This window comes from Neomonachus schauinslandi, chromosome 15 (assembly GCF_002201575.2).
Source record: "Neomonachus schauinslandi chromosome 15, ASM220157v2, whole genome shotgun sequence".
In the NCBI taxonomy this organism is placed as follows: domain Eukaryota; kingdom Metazoa; phylum Chordata; class Mammalia; order Carnivora; family Phocidae; genus Neomonachus; species Neomonachus schauinslandi.
In genome coordinates this window covers 24,562,719-24,579,289 of record NC_058417.1, presented here as the reverse complement: position 1 = coordinate 24,579,289, position 16,571 = coordinate 24,562,719, and the positions used below count along the sequence as shown (strand labels likewise).

At 40.6% G+C, this 16,571-nt stretch overlaps 1 protein-coding gene across 1 annotated transcript in view; it reads left to right on the top strand.

The window, feature by feature from the left end:
- The first annotated feature begins 7,440 nt into the window (after positions 1 to 7,440).
- The window catches only part of USP32 (ubiquitin specific peptidase 32), a 217,263-nt gene continuing 208,132 nt past the window's right edge, over positions 7,441 to 16,571 (top strand). The window contains exon 1 of the mRNA XM_044921385.1: positions 7,441 to 7,640. Within this exon, the coding sequence (XP_044777320.1) occupies positions 7,583 to 7,640 (58 nt within the window). The 5' untranslated portion in view covers positions 7,441 to 7,582. The remainder of the gene's footprint in view (positions 7,641 to 16,571) is intronic.

The following is a 16,571-nucleotide window of genomic DNA, read 5'->3' as shown; positions in this document are numbered from 1 at the left end:
TTCCTTCCTTCCTTCCTTCCTTCCTTCCTTCCTTCCTTCCTTCCTTCTTTTCTGTCTTTTCTTTCTTTTTTGAGTAAACTCCACACCCAGCCTGGGGCTCAAACTCACAACCCAGAGATCAAGAGTCATATGCTCTCCCAACTGAGCCAGCCAGGCGCTCCTCTGTCTTTTTACCCTTTCATCTCTTCTCTCACTCCAGTTCATTTTCAACACATCAAAGAGATCCATTTCAAGTGTATGACAGGTCTCTTCTCTATGCAAAATCTCTCAATGGCGTCCCATTTTCTAAATAGTAAGAGCCAAAGTCTTCAGGGAGGATGTACCTCCAACCACTTCCCTCAGTGTTCAGTCACACTTGCTCCTTACTGATCCTTATACCAGCCAGGATGCTCTTGCCTTGGTGCCTAGGATTTCCACAAGGTTTACTCCATTATCTCCTTTAGATTTTGGCTTAAAGATCACCTTTTTGCCCCTCTCTGACTATTCTATTTTTTTATTTTTTATTTTTATTTTTTTTAAAGATTTTATTTATTTATTTGACAGAGCGAGACACAGCGAGAGAGGGAACACAAGAAGGGGGAGTGGGAAAGGGAGAAGCAGGCTTCCCACCGAGCAGGGAGCCCGATGTGGGGCTCGATCCCAGGACCCTGAGATCAGGACCTGAGCCGAAGACAGACGCTTAACGGCTGAGCCACCCAGGCGCCCCTGACTATTCTATTTTAAATTACAGCCTTCGGGGCGCCTGGGTGGCTCAGTTGTTAAGCGTCTGCCTTCGGCTCGGGTCATGATCCCGGGGTCCTGGGATCGAGCCCCGCATCGGGCTCCCTGCTCCGCGGGAAGCCTGCTTCTCCCTCCCCCACTCCCTCTGCTTGTGTTCCCTCTGCTTGTGTTCCCTCTGCTTGTGTTCCCTCTGTCGCTGTGTCTCTCTCTGTCAAATAAATAAATAAAATCTTTAAAAAAAAAATTACAGCCTTCATCTCAGCACTTCCTGTCTCCTTTCTCTGCAATTTTTCTACACAGAACTTGTTACCAATGGACTCCATTATTTAATTTATTTTATTGTCTTTTGTTTTCCCTAAAAAGTAAATTTCGTAAGACCAGGAATTTTTCTTTGTTCAATTCCATATCTTCAGGACCTAGGATGATGCCTGCTACATACTAGGCACTTTGAACTTGCTGAAGGAGTGAATGAATGGCTGATTTCTTACGTGGTCCTTCAAGACTCCCATCCCCCAAGGCTTCCCTCCCTCCCCCACTCCTTTAATTTGGACTCTCCCTAGTCTCACTTCCCATAACATACTATATTTGTCTTGATCATAGTACTTCCTAGAGGCTTTAAAAAGAATTCATCTTTGTGTTCCCTAGGGTTTAACACAGTCCCTTGCACACAGAAGATGCTTAATCAATTTTAAAATGAGCTATTTGCAACTTTCATACTAAATGTTGGGGCAGTGAGAAGATGTTAGACATGAGTGAGACACTTCTCAACTTCCTCTGTTTTTATATGAATTTCCTTCCTTTTTCAAAGAAATCCAGATTTGATGTCACCCCCACCCCCAGAATGCCAGTAAATAAATATAATTGCCAAAAAACCTTTGGCCAAATGCTATTTTATAGCCTTCAAATCCTTCTAGAAGAAAACATTGGGATTTTTAAAATTTTTTACTTGTTGGATCAGGACCGCCAAGCAAAAAGTTTTACCTAAACCTAGATCACAACTCACATACTGCATATCTAGCTTCACCTACTAACTCCTTTGAAGACTAATGATTTACTTCATCTTCACTCCCACTGTGAATGTCAGAGTTTTTGAATTTTATACCACAATTACTAGCTATTAAATACCTACATGTAGGCAGGTACGTCTCTATCAGAATTTTTGATTAATACACTTGATTTTTTAGAGCAGTTTTAGGTTCACAGCAAAACTGAACAGAAAGTACAGAGATTTCCCATATAGCCCCTCTCCCCATGAGTGCATAGTCTTCCCCATCAAAATAATAGTTATTAGTCGAAAGGAAGCTTGGAGTGAAGAAAGGGAGGACAATTAGACAAATAGCAAATTGGTAGTTAGTAAAAGGTGGAAAACAGAATAGAAGCATTATATTAATAGCCAGGTGAGAAAAAACTCAGCCTGACCTAAAAATAAAAAGATTTGAGCTGGCAAGAGAATGTACATTTCAAGAGATAATAAGATAATAGAACTTAGGAACTGGAAAAAGCCTGATTGAGTTTAAAGCCTTCATCTACTAGACAAATCAAAGTCTAAGGTATACAGCTAGAGTTGGCATTTCTCAAATATTTAACAAAGCATATTAGTATGATAAGCTGGACTTCAGATGACTTGACAAAGCTATTTCGATCCGAGAAACTGAAGTAAGGCATATCTTATCTGTTCAGAACTGGATTCTGTGTTATTCTATGTTTTAACTGCTGATTAGAATTCAATTAATGTACTTAAACTTGTAGTTTCTATTTTGCTGGAAAAGACTGGCCTGCGAGGAAAATATAGTTGTCACATTAGAAGGCATAGAAGGGATAAGATGAGACGAGGCCTAAAAAGAAGCTGCTTGATTTTTCAGGAGCTAACAACAACAACAACAGTTACTGGTGAAACTGTCCACAGTACCCATTCCCTAACCTTGTAAACTATTAATTTGAAAGAGACATAAATACAACATCATTGCAGTTGGGGTGGAGGAGGGCAATTTGGAGTACTATAAAAGAGTAAACATTTACTCATAGGTTCAGTGGGTAAATTGCGAAGCATGGATTGTGGTAAGACAGAAAAAGACACCTTCTAAAGTAGGTCTAAGTTAAAGGCCCTCACTTTGAATGTTTTACTTCTTTCCCATTCTTAGTTTTAGCTTATGTATCTTGTGAGTCAGAAGCTCCTAGGGAAGAGGCACTGTTGAAATTTTGCCAAATTTAGGCACCTCTTAAAGAATGATAAACAAAAAGGAGAAACACCTTTAAATGCAGATGAGAGAATGATATCTCTTAAAGATTTTATTTATTTATTTAACAGAGAGAGAGAGAGGGCACACAAGCTGGGGGAGCGGCACGCAGGGAGAGAAGGCGGCTCCCCGCTCAGCAGGAAGCCTGATGTGGGACTCGATCCCAGGACTCTGGGATCATGACCTGAGCCAAAGGCAGACGCTTAACGGACTGAGCCACCCAGGCGTCCTGAGAATGACATCTCTTTAGTCATTCTTAAAATATTTTGTCCAGGTTTGTTTGTTTAAAAATTTATTTGAGAGAGAGAGAAAGTGAGAGAGCACGAGCAGAGTGGGAGCAGCAGAGGGAGAGGGAGAAGCAGACTCCCCGCTGAGCAGGGAGCCCAACGCAGGGCTTGATCCCAGGACCCTGGGATCATGACTCAAGCGGAAGGCAGATGCTCAAACAACTGAGCCACCAAGATGCCCCTTTGTCCAGGTTTAAAATAAAAATGAATTTCACGTCTAGAAAAGCAGGGATTCAGTTCTGTGTTGGTAAGATTTGTGATAGGTAGAGGGTAAAGACAAAAATCAGTTTAAATTGATATTAATGTTAGCAAGGTGAGAGGAAATTGGTTTTCTCAGAAACTCTTGATTAGAATGAAAATGGTCCAAATCTTTCTAGCAATTTGGCAACATCTACTATTAAAACTTAAAAGGTGCATAGTCTTAAGATTCTGCAGTTCAACTTCTAGAAAGTCCATCTACAGATATACTCACATTTGTAAAGAGGATATATGTACTAGGATGTTAATTGCAACAATGTTTGTGATATTAAAACCCTTGAAACTAATGTTCATCAACAGGTGATTGGTTAATTATACATTAAATACACAAAATTGGCACATTATGTATGTTAAAAAGAATAAGGTAAATCTACAAGCTGACATGAAAAGCAGTTTGAGCTATACTATTGATTGAAAAAGAAATTGCAAATTAGTATGTGGCTAAGAAAAAGGTGTGTAGTGGGTATAGTTACAGAAAACTGGAAGGATACATACCCCTAGGGAATAAGACTGGGTGAAGTAGAAAGTGTGACCTTTTACTTTATATACACTTTTTTTTACTGATGGAAAAACTTTTTTTTTACATAGAATATATATAATTTTCATTAAAAATAACTTGAAGTGCTGAAAGTTACATTTTCATTTACTCTAAAATACCTATATTTTAAAAATATAACACAGTGACCACATCCTCGTATTTTGTCATTGTAAGGCAACAAGGGCATAATACTAGAAGAAAAATCCCAATTCTCTTACTGTATAGTCATGCTTCATACCCTGTTGGCCTCATTTTGTGGCAATCAAGTTATCCATAAATTAGGTGCTGTTGCATACCTTCTTTATGGTACTGACCTCCCTGTCTATGACCTAAGCCTCTTTGGCAAGTTCTAAAATGACTCTGCCCTATTCCTATGTTATTTCTCTGGGAGTACAAACTAAGGAACAATGTCATTTAGGTTGCTCAACTGGAAGTAGAAATTACATGCCATTCTCCCATGCTTTAAATCTTCATATGAACAACTCTTTCACAGGCATGTAATTATAGATAAAACAATGGTTCCCCAAGTGCAACCTAATGCTTAAAGTCAGGTGGCTGGCCAACTCTTCACGGATTAAGTGAAATATAATGAAAATGAACAAACTAAATGATTAATAGACTTCCTTTCAGCATGGCAAGTAGACTTTAGATTTTCTACATCATCAAACTTAAGTACTGTGTCAATTTTAAGTTATAGAAGGATGTTTAACATTTGACTGCCTGATACTGTGTAATACAAACCAAAAGGCAGGTTTTAATCCCAGCTTAACATTTAAAATTCCCATCACACATAACTATCTTCTTCACTGCCTTCAATATGCTTAATTTAATTCAAAGGAGAAATACTATTTCTTAGTTTGCTATTTCAACTCACAATTTTGAGAAGTGTTTAATCCATGGTAAACTCTGATTGGATGAAAATTTTTATGGCCCTATGGGAATGCAGGCCTGAAACCAAGGAGGAAATTTAAAAATTCCTGTGTGTTAGTACTGCTCTAAATCTTTCATTACAAAGTTTATATTCTATTCTTTCCTCAGTATTTTATAATAATTTACTATTTCATGTGATAGGTTAAGTCCAACTCTAGTCCCACCTTTCAAAGGGGGCAAGTACTACAAAGAGCTAAAACAATTTGCTTCTAATTCCACTGTAAGTCAAATGGGTAGATAATCACTCAGGTCTATCTTTTGCACACCAAGGTTACCTTTAGGTATTGATTATTTGGGACAGTAATAATGCTTAGGTATGTTGCAGTTGAACTCTTGAGGGTCTTTCCCCTACAGCTGAGCCCTTAAGATTCACTTCCCATTAATTATGATAATCTAACTGCAGGCTGAAGACGACAGAGTTGTTTTGTCTGGATACGTCTGTCTATACCAAACTAATGATCTGGAAACTAAAGGCTTTGAAGTATGTTCCCAACCCCCTTATTCATGGCCTTTTAGATTAAACTAATCTGAGGTCTTAAAATTAACTGCCTCATGGTGAACTGGAAAGGGCAGCACAGTGAGTAATGCCATGCTGCTGATCTGGTCTGCCAGGAAATGTGAGTAGAGAAACAAGAGTATTGCCTTCTTTCTCTAGCAGGGCATATTATAATCTGTTGGCTTTAGGAACTAAAATCCTTTTGCTGGCTCTGAATTACCTAACTGGCACCTCCCGTCTAATCTAATCCAAATGGTTATTTTTCAAAGTTATTTCCTTATCCAAAAGCTTTACCTTGTGACTTTGAGGGTGAAGACTAACAGAAACAAATTAAATAGACTTAAAAAGCGAGGAATTGAATATTAAACAACTGTATATAGAATACATCTGTATATTGTGTGTGTGTGTATATATATATATGCAAAATACATTGTGTGTATATACACCTGTATGTGCATACACACACACACACACACACACGACTTTTGAACGAGACGGTCGGGGCACCAACCCTCCTGTATAGGCAAAAATCCTTGAATAACTCCTCCAAAACTTTACTACTGTTGATTAACCAGAGCCTTGCTAATAACTTAAAGTTAACACATATATTACATGCTATATGTTTTCTATACTGTATTCTTATAATAAAATAAGTTAGAGGAAAGAAAATGTTAAGAAAACCATAAGGAAAATACACTTACAGTACCCTACTGTGTTTATGGGGAAAAAATCCACATACAAGAGGACCCCTGCAGGTCAAATCTGTGTTCAAGGGTCAGCTAAACCACATCTATTCATCTGTCCATTGATGGACACTTGGGTTATTTCTACATTTTGGCTATTGGGAATAATGTTCTATAAATATGGGTGTATAAATATGTGTCCCTGATTTCTTTTGGCAAGTGGAATCCCGGATCATACCATAAATCTGGGAAATTCTGACACATGCTACAACAGAGACAAACCTTGAGGATATTGTGCTAAGTCAAATAAGCCAGACAGGAAAGGAGAAATACTGTATGATTCCACTCACGAGGTACATAAAAATGGTTGTTAGTATTTTACCACAATAAAAAATAACTTTTTTTAAAAGTAAGAGGCTCCGTTGTAAATCTTATAAGCCTCACATCTCTGGTGGGGAGCAACTCTTGGAGAGAAGCAAGCTAAGCCTTTTGCAGAGCAGCTTCTAGAGATTCTATAGAGGCAGGTTCAGAGCGGGAGGTGGGCTTGCGGACGTGTAAGGAAATCTAGAGTCAACTGGGGTGTAGGGGGGAAACGGGATAACGTGAAAAGGAAGACATTCTAAACTTTTCACAAGGTTCATTTTCCTTAGGGATCTCCCCACCAGGATTAAGAATGCTTTCGTCACAGGAAATCCTTGAGAGTCTCTTTCCTTTCACAGCTCCCTCCCAGCCAAAAATTTCCATAACGTTAGGAGTTTCTCCCCTGCCCGCCCCTTTCTCTCACTGCACCCCTCAGACCCCGGTTCCCTAAGATTCCACCCAAGACGAGGCCTGTCCAAGGACACTCCAACCGCCAATTGCTCCGGCCCCGCCCGCCAGACGCCAGAACGCGTCGGCGGGAGTCACGGCCCCGAGCGCCCCGGAAGTCGCCCCCTCAGGTGGGCGGAGACTCCCGGGCCTTGCGGCTTCGGATTGGCGGGAAGCTGCGGGATGATGCGTTACGCGCGGGATTCGGCCCCTCCCCTACGCTCCCGAGCGCGGAGAGCGTGGGGCGGGGCGGAGCGTGTGGTCCCTGGCGGCCATTACCCGGAACAATCCCCGGCCTCGGGTCAGGTGACCCTCGGCGGGGCCGGCGGGAGGGGGGAGGGGGGAGGGAAGAGGGCGTGAAGAGGAAAGGGAAGGGAGGAGAGAGGAGAAGGGCGGAGTAGGAGGGAGGGGAAGGGGGCGGGGTGGGAGCGGGTCACGTGATTCGGCATGGAGGCGGTGGCGGCGGCCGGGAGGAGCTGCCGGGGCAGAAGCCGCACTTGTTAGTGTGGGGGGAGGAGGGGGCTGGGGGACGCCGACACCGTCACCCAGGGACGCCGAGTCGTGGGCGGGAGGGGGGGTGGGGGCGAGATCAGGCTCCGACCCCCGGCCGAGGGGATGAGGGGAGCATGGGCGCCAAGGAGTCACGGATCGGATTCCTCAGCTACGAGGAGGCGCTGAGGAGAGGTGAGGGGGGAGGGGTCTGGGCGAGCTGCGGGGGAGACCAGCGACGGGCTGCCCCGAGGGTGGGTGACCGGGGAAGGGGAGGAGTGGTTGAGGGCGTGGGGCGCCAGAGGCGGAAGGGAAAGGAGGCCAGCGAATGGGGAATATTATTGGGGAGAAGGGTCGGGTGGGAGAAGTGTTTGGGAATGGGGACCGTATGGAAGGGGGAGAAGCTTTCCCAGAGAGAGGGGTATCTGGTGCTGGAGGGAAATGCCCGTGCTCTTTGGTGGCGTTGTTATCCTGGCTGTGTCCAGGGAAGTCCTCGCCCCCCTTTCTTGGGTGGCACCAGCCCTTCCAGCCCCCCTCATCCTTTACTGCCATTTTCTCATATCACTCCTTCATAAAACCCGACAACATCCTGAGCTCGTACACAACAGCCTTGGTTGCAAGGGAGAGGGGAGGCGGCTGCAAAGCCCTTTTCTCTTTTTGCTGCTGGAAGCCCCTTCCAAATTGTGGAGTCTCCGCCTTTTCCGAGGGCCTTTGCCAGTCTCTAGGGGCTACCATCATCCACTTCTGCCACCCCCTCACCCTTTGAGCGACTGACTTTGATAAAAACGACCTGAAATTAAGTTGTATTTGAGGTGAGATGAGACTGGACAGCTGGTGTTGCCACAAGACCTTGTCTTGGGTTTCACCTCCTTAGACGCTGGCCAGAGCCTTACATTGCACTTGATCCCCAGTTCTCACCCCCTCCTCCCCGTAAAATGGCATTCGGAAATCCAGCATTCTGATATTGTGTTATAGCTCCCTTTAGAGACCGGCCTTGCTGCCAGTCCTAGCCTGCTGCTTATTGGCTCTGATGCACAGTGTGTTGTTAACAGCCCCAACCCCCTACCACTTACTCTGATACCGCTGTCCGTGATCACTACAGCACACGCTAACTGGAAGTGTCTGTTGCACAGTTTATGGACAGAATGTGACTTAATTTTTCATGACTAGGATTTGAGTATGTGTGTGTGTGTATGTATGTATGCTTGTATTCTTGTCGACATTTAATGGATTTTCTTGGTAAGAAGTGAAACATTTAAGCAGGTTGGATGCTTGGCATTATTGTTAACAGGTTTCTAAGTCAAGAAACCAGCTATGCTCCAGGTGATGGTGTCAGTAGCTAAGGATACAAAATAAAAATTGAATTAAAAGACAGGCATTCAAAATGAGGATTTAGTAGTGAACTCTGTTCGTATGTAGGAAAAAAAGATAAATTCAGAGGGGCATTACCAGAAAATAGGTACAGAATTTAGGTGTATTCATTGTGGCCTGGCCAGAATCACAAACATAAGCTTTTTCTTTTTTCTACCGAACAGTGTAATGATTGTTCTTACGGACAATCTCGCTTGAACTTTTTTCTCAATATGAGAAATATTCCAAATTCTTGATGTGTTTCCAGCTCTAGTAGGCTAGTCATTTCCGGGATGCTGTCGAGCCTGACAGGTCTGGCCTCAATTAGGCAATGGCTTACATGGCATGAAAGAGGACATCAGTCAAATTGGTTTACAGCTTCATGGTTCAGAAGTGTTCAGTTTCTTAAGTTTGTGGGTGATGTAGCTGGCATTAAAGGAATTCTAAAATTTACCTTTTATTAAACTCTACCTTGCTCACTCTCATATCAAACTAAGACTTCAGTACCTTTGTAAATATAAATGAAATTAATAGTTGGTGCATTTTTTTTTTAAAGATTTTATTTATTTATTTGACAGAGAGAGAGACAGCGAGAGCAGGAACACAAGCAGGGGGAGTGGGAGAGGGAGAAGCAGGTTTCCCGCAGAGCAGGGAGCCCGATGTGGGACTCGATCCCAGGACCCTGGGATCATGACCTGAGCCGAAGGCAGACGCTTAACGACTGAGCCACCCAGGCGCCCAATAGTTGGTGCATTTTAAACTGATTTGATTGAAGGTCTTTGTTCAATTTATTACGAAGTGTTTGCCTGTTGAATTTTAAAATGAATATTTGAAGAGGTAGCAAAAATATTTGTTAAAACCTTTTTAAATTATTCTTTGAATACATTTATGTTTTATTAGTTTTGCTTCAGAGGAAAATAGAAGCAAAAGAGAGAAGCACGTTGATAAATAGTATTTCTAAATGTAAACCAGGAGCTTTTTTTAAAAAGTGGGTAATTCTTTTGAACATACTGTTTACTGTAGTAAATGTTGGACTTTATTTTTAAAGATTTTTATTTATTTATTTGAGAGAGAGAGCATGCACATGAGCAGGGGTGGGGGACTAGGGGCAGAGGTAGAGGGAGAAGCAGACTCCCCGTTGAGCAGGACCCTGAGATCACGACCCAAGCTGAAGATAGACGCTTAACCAACTAAGCCACCCAAGTGCCCCAAATGTTAGACCTTACTGTAGAATTTCTTTCTTTCTTTTTAAAGATTTTATTTATTTATTTATTTATTAGAGCGCGAGACAGCATGAGGGGGGAAGGGGCAGAGGGAGAGGGAGAAGCAGACTTCCCGCTGAGCAGGGAGTCTGACTCGGCTCGATCCCTGGACCCTGGGATCATGACCTGAGCCAAAGGCAGAGGCTTAACCAACTGAGCCACCCAAGCGCTCCTACTATAGAATTTCTTTTACTAAGATTATAGAAAGAATTTATAAAGCTTTTGATAGAGCAGAAAAGTGGTTTGGGAACTTTTGAGGGGCATGTGAAGAATCTAAATAGGTACTGAAACCTCTGTCCGTATAGTCTTCCTTGTAAGGTGATTGGGAGTGTGGGTAGGGAGAGGATTGGACAGATACACTGTAGGTTATATGAATCACTATACAAGTGAAAAGCAAGCTTGATAAACTTCTGAAATACCCACTTGGCTTTAGTTAAAATTATTGAGCGGTAAATAATGCCTAACCATACTTAGGTAGTATTAAAAAAAATAGTCAACTGTATATTGCTGCAAACAAGGAATTGCCGGCAGTTTATCTTCTAAAATGGGGCCTTGGAAATGGAGTGTTATGTTAATGACAGATAACGCTCACTGGACCTAAGTGAAGGCCAGTCTAGTGACTTCTCATTTACATTGCGGAAGCTCTAGAAATTAGGAAGATTGGTTTTGCATGCTATTTTAGCTAGACTGTGTGTCAGTTATGTAAACATTAATAGTTTTCTGAAAGCATACCTTAAGATTTTTTTTAAGGTAGATGTATTAGTGGTAGCTTTTATTTTGGGCCTCTATCTATCTATCTAGTCTTGAATAGAACACAAATAGGCTGTTCCTTGAAGGCTTGACACTATTTAGATTGCATGTATTTTCTGAAGTGTATCTACTGTATTTCATGGGTACTGAGAATTTAGCAGCTATGTTCATCTCTTCACTTCCTCTTGCATCTAAGTTTGTGGCTTGTGTATTCCTAAAAATATATTCTAAATGCTTGGAACATAGCATTAGAAAAAACATTGAATGAAAGATGAATTGCAGTTTAGAGTATTTCAGAACTCCAAGAAACCTTAAAAATCTGCAGTTCTTTGTTCTTTCTTCCTGCTCCTCTCTCCTTTTCATCATTCTGGAAACAGAATTATAAGGCTTCCCCCCTGCCCCCCAAGACTTGGCTGAATTAAAATTGTCCTTAGCGTTTAAACTGTGTTAATAAAATAAAGTGGGTGAATTTCTTCTAATCCCTTTAAGAAGAATTTGGCACTTAGACTGAGTAGTTGGGTGATGAAATATAGCATGTCAGAAATTATGCTGTGGTTTCATGTTTCTGAGTGCTCCTTTGCTCATTCATTCAGCAAATTTTTACTGAGTGCTGCCTGTGACTTAGGCACTGTTCAACAAGACTAAGACCCTCTCTAGGAGCATATAGGCTGGTCAGTCCACTGAAGTGTGTATACCCTCAAGGTGTATGCAGGACAATGCATGGGAGGTGGGAATAAAATAGTAAAACTTCTTTTTAAAGTTCTATTTTGTGTATGTTTGATAATGGACAGTATTTTCAAAAAGTAGTATATATGTATATTATTTATAAATGATTAACATATAGTATGTTAAATGCTACAGTGCTATAGAAGGAAGTGCTATAGGGATGTAGAGTGTGTGTTGGTGTATAGGCCTGAAAATACCTAACACTACTCATTTCATAGTATGTGCTCAATAATTGTGTGTTAAAGAATTTAATTTCCTTATCTCTTAAAGGTTGTTGTCTTTGCTATTGGAATAATTAAGTGTGTAATAGTTGAAGATTCCAGTACTTTGCATTTTGCTTATTATCCACCAGCCCTCATATGCTCTAAAACATTGACTCCCCAACCAAGATTTTATTCACCAAGTTTCATAGTATTAGTATTAAAATTACACTGATATTATACTATGATGTGATGTTAGCTGGTTTAGCATAATATATCATTGTATAAATGAAAATTTAATATCACTTGTTACCTTCTGGGATGCACTATTTTCTCTTATTAAAGCACTTATTTGCCTTTGTCTGAATTTATTAAATTTACCAGTGAGCTCTCTTGCATTAGGGTGGAATTACAGGTTTTGGTTAAGCCATTTGCAAGTATACCTAACCAGCTGTTATTATATGTGAAGGAGAAAAATGGGGCAGTTTTAAGTTAGTCTGCTTATATGTAGTCACCTAAGTAATTACACAGGTGCTGTTCTTCATAATCTTCAGTTCGACACTCCATTTGGAGTGTCCATGACAAAGAGGAGATAAATATACCAATGAACCCTGAATTTGGGGAGGATGAGCAGAATGAGGTGACATCACTTGATGGTTAATGGCCTCCCCATTTACCAAACTGGACAGCTGTTGTTTGTTTTTTCTTGTTCATTGTTTGTCTTTGTGCTTGGTTAGAGAGACTTCACAGTGACAGCATTCAGGATTGCCTTCCAGAAAGATGTGTAAGTACCTAGAGTTGGGAATGTGGTGACCAACCAATCGTGAGGTGATTTCTCTGGAGAAAGAGGTTTTTGGCACTCGATTATATGGTAGGTCACAGGAAAAGTTAGAGAAGTGATTATTCTTTTTTTTTTTTTTTTAAAGATTTTATTTATTTATTTGACAGAGAGAGACACAGCGAGAGAGGGAACACAAGCAGGGGGAGTGGGAGAGGGAGAAGCAGGCTTCCCGCAGAGCAGGGAGCCCGATGTGGGACTTGATCCCAGGACCCTGGGATCATGACCTGAACCGAAGGCAATCGCCTAACCAACTGAGCCGCCCAGGCGCCCGAGAAGTGATTATTCTTGCTGTGACTGTAGGAAATCTGTTTTTGGATTTGAAGAACTAGAGATTAATGCTGAGAGCTGGGATTAGAAGCTTTGATGTTAAACAGCTGCAGAGGTGGAGAGATTTTATTTATGAATTAAAAGTTGGTGGTTTGATTTGGGACAACATGGAGACTAGAGGGTATTATGCTAAATGAAACAAGTCAGACAAAGGCAAATACCGTATGATTTCACTTACATGGAACCTTAAACAAAACGAACAAACCAACAGCAACAAAGAGCAACAGGCGCATAGATACAGGTTGCCAGAGGGGAGGAGGGTGGGGGAATGGGTGAAATAGGTGAAGGAGATTAAGAGGTACAAACTCCAGTTATAAAATAATCAAGTCACAGGGATGGAAAGTACAGCACAGAGAATATAGTCAATAATATTGTAATAACTTTGTATGGTGGCAGATGCTAATTATACTAATCATGGTGAGCATTTTGTAACGTATGTAATTGTCAAATCACCTAAAAATATAATATTGTATGTCACCTATACTCCAATTAAAAAATTGGTTGATGGTCTGATAATGGTATTGAGAAGACTTGAAATGGAACTCAGAGTTCTTTTCATACCATATCCAAAAAGCATGGCTTCTCTGTTCAGGGCTTGTTGATGCTTCTCCTTTTACCCTTTGGGCTTCATGATAAATGTGTTTAAATTGAGCCAATCTAAGGGTACCTAGCTGGCTCAGTCCTAGGAGCATTGACTCTTGATCTTGGGGTTGTAAGTTCGAAGCCCACGTTGGGTGTAGATTACTTAAATAAATAAATAAACAAAATCTGCTTTTAAAAAGATAAATAAATTGAGCCGCTCCACCTCTTTCTGTATGCTAATAAATTCTCTTGTTCCTCTTATCTAAAAATAAAGATCTCTTGGAAGTCAAAGGTGGATAGTTAATTACTGACAAAAGCCTGATCAAACTAGTAGTTATAGATTTACTGTTAAAAGTTAGAGATCTATTAGAAGACCTATCTCTTCAAAGATGAAGGCCTTCCTTTAACACCCTTCTTTATTAGAGATTTAGTGTTCATTAACATAAGGCTCTTTTTATTTCAGGGAAATCTCAAGTTTATCTTGTAAATAAGGTTCAGAAAAATTGATATATCAAGACCTTGCTATAACATGGTTCTTGGAATCCTTGATACTGGACTGCATTAAAAGAAAACTGGGCTAAAGTTAAGTTTTACAGGGGTGCCTGGGTGACTCAGTCAGTTACGCGTCTGCCTTCAGCTCAGGTCATAATCCTGGGGTCCTGGGATCGAGCCCTGCATCGGGCTCTCTGCTCAGCAGGGATATATAATAAATAAATAAAATAAAAATAAATAAAATCTTAAAAATAAAATAAAAGGAAGTTTTACAGAGAAATTCTCCAGCTTCTCTTTCATTTCCGTAAAGAAGTTAGATTGTTGGGACGCCTGGGTGGCTCAGTCCTTAAGCGCCTGCCTTCGGCTCAGGTCATGATCCCAGGGTCCTGGGATCGAGCCCCGCATCGGGCTCCCTGCTCCGCGGGAGGCCTGCTTCTCCCTCTCCCACTCCCCCTGCTTGTGTTCCTGCCCTTGCTATCTCTCTCTCTCTGACAAATAAATCTTAAAAAAAAAAAAAGTTTTAAAAAGAAGTTAGATTGTTTCAGCATTGTAGCCCTTTTAAGGTTTGCTGTGGTTTCTTGCCTTTTTCTAATGACTGGTGAAAGACTCTAAAGAGATTCTATTACGAAAAGGACCCTTCTATCCAAGTAGTCCTCCCCTGGTCTTTTTTCCACCTAATAAATGGTACCACTATTGTAACATAGTTGCTCAAACCAAGAGTCTCTAGACTTTCTCAGTTCTTTCTTTTCTTTCGCCATCTGACCTATCTTCTTTTTTTTAAAAAAGATTTTGAGGTTTTATTTTAAAAAGATTTTGTTTATCTATCTGACAGAGACACAGCGAGAGAGGGAATGCAAGCAGGGGGAGAAGCAGGCTTCCCGCGGAGCAGGGAGCCCGATGCGGGGCTCGATCCCAGAACCCTGGGATCATGACCCGAGCCGAAGGCAGACACTTAACGACTGAGCCACCCAGGCGCCCCTGACCTATCTTCTTATCCCCAGTTTGAATCTGTCATCTAGTCCTGTTAGTTTGGTATCCAGTTCAGTCTGTTAACTTCTATTCATCTTCACTGCTACTACTCTAGTCCCAGCTGCCATCATCCCTTGCTAAGATACTATGCAGTGGTTTTCTGGTTTCACACAGCCTCAGCCAGTGTAATCCTAAAATTCAAATCAGATCCTGTTATTCCTTTCCTCTCAGCCTGGAAAGGCTGCCTACAAATTTTTACAGGTCTGGTTCATTTTTCATACCTAAAGTATGAGCTCTGATGGCCTCGTGAGGCTTTCTTTTACTATCTTATATGAAGTGGTCTGTCAGTATTGCACTATTCTGTATGGTTCATTCATAGCCTTTATCATAATATATAATTTACATGTTTATTGTCAGACATGATGATGAATCTCCAGTGCCAGGATAAGTGCAGTGCCGGGTATATTTTAAGTGCTAAGTAAATATTGGATGGCTGGGTGAATGTATAAATGTATAAATGATAGAAGATTTAGAGAACTTGCATAATGTTTGTAAGGTTGGAGGGTAAAGGATCGAGTACTGATAGGGATTGAGTAAATTAAGTGATGTATTGATCTCAAGATTTCTTTTCCTTTAATCAACTTAGAAAAATGTACTAAACGTTTTGAATGATAGTTAAAAATATAAGAGCCTTAAGTATAGTATGTGATTTTGTTTGTTCAGATATTTAAATTTAGATACCTAATTAAATTCCTGAGTAGACAATAAGAGACTAGTATGGCATTAAGTATTATGTTCATGAACACTTGAGAATGTCTTTTGGTAAAATATAATATTTAATAATTTTGCCCATGAAATGATTTATTTTTACAGTGATTTTCATGTACTTTTCATCTGTGATGACAAGTAGCATCGTACTGCCAAATGTAAGGTTAGAGTTGCAAACTTTTTTGCTTAACATGTTGTACAGTGTTACTTCGGAAGCTGAGAATAAAATTAACATCAACATAGAATGTTTTCATTGGTTCTAAATATAGGTCCAGGTGATGTAAAAATAAATTTTAGAGGCACCTGGCTGGTTCAGTTGGTAGAACATGTGACTGTTGAACTCGGGGTCGTGAGCTCGAGCCCCACATTGGGCATAGAGCTCACTAAAGAATAAATAAATAAAATACATAAATATTACCTTTTTTTTTTTTTTTTGGTCCAAGGTTCTTTTTGTCTTGTATTCCATGGCTAATGATCCTCCCTCCCACCTTCTTTTCTTATTCTTTTAGTTTTAATTTTTATCACAGTGATATAGGTGCGTAATTTAGAATCAAATGGTTCTACAGGGTTTGTTATGAAAACAAGCACTGTTTTCCTCTCTCCCTTTCCAGTTTTCCTCTGCTAACTGTCCAGTATTTTTAATACTTTAAATTTATTAATTTGGTCGTTACATTATATCTCCAAATAATACATTTGTAGTGATACTTTTTTTTTCCATTTAAGGAATATTTATTGGCATCCCACTATTAAAGATTAGGATTTAGCTCTTTATTTCACTGCTACCCATCCTCCAAATACACACATGTGCTCCTTCTATAGTCCCATTTCCTCATCTTGGTATATGGTTTTTTGTTGTTGT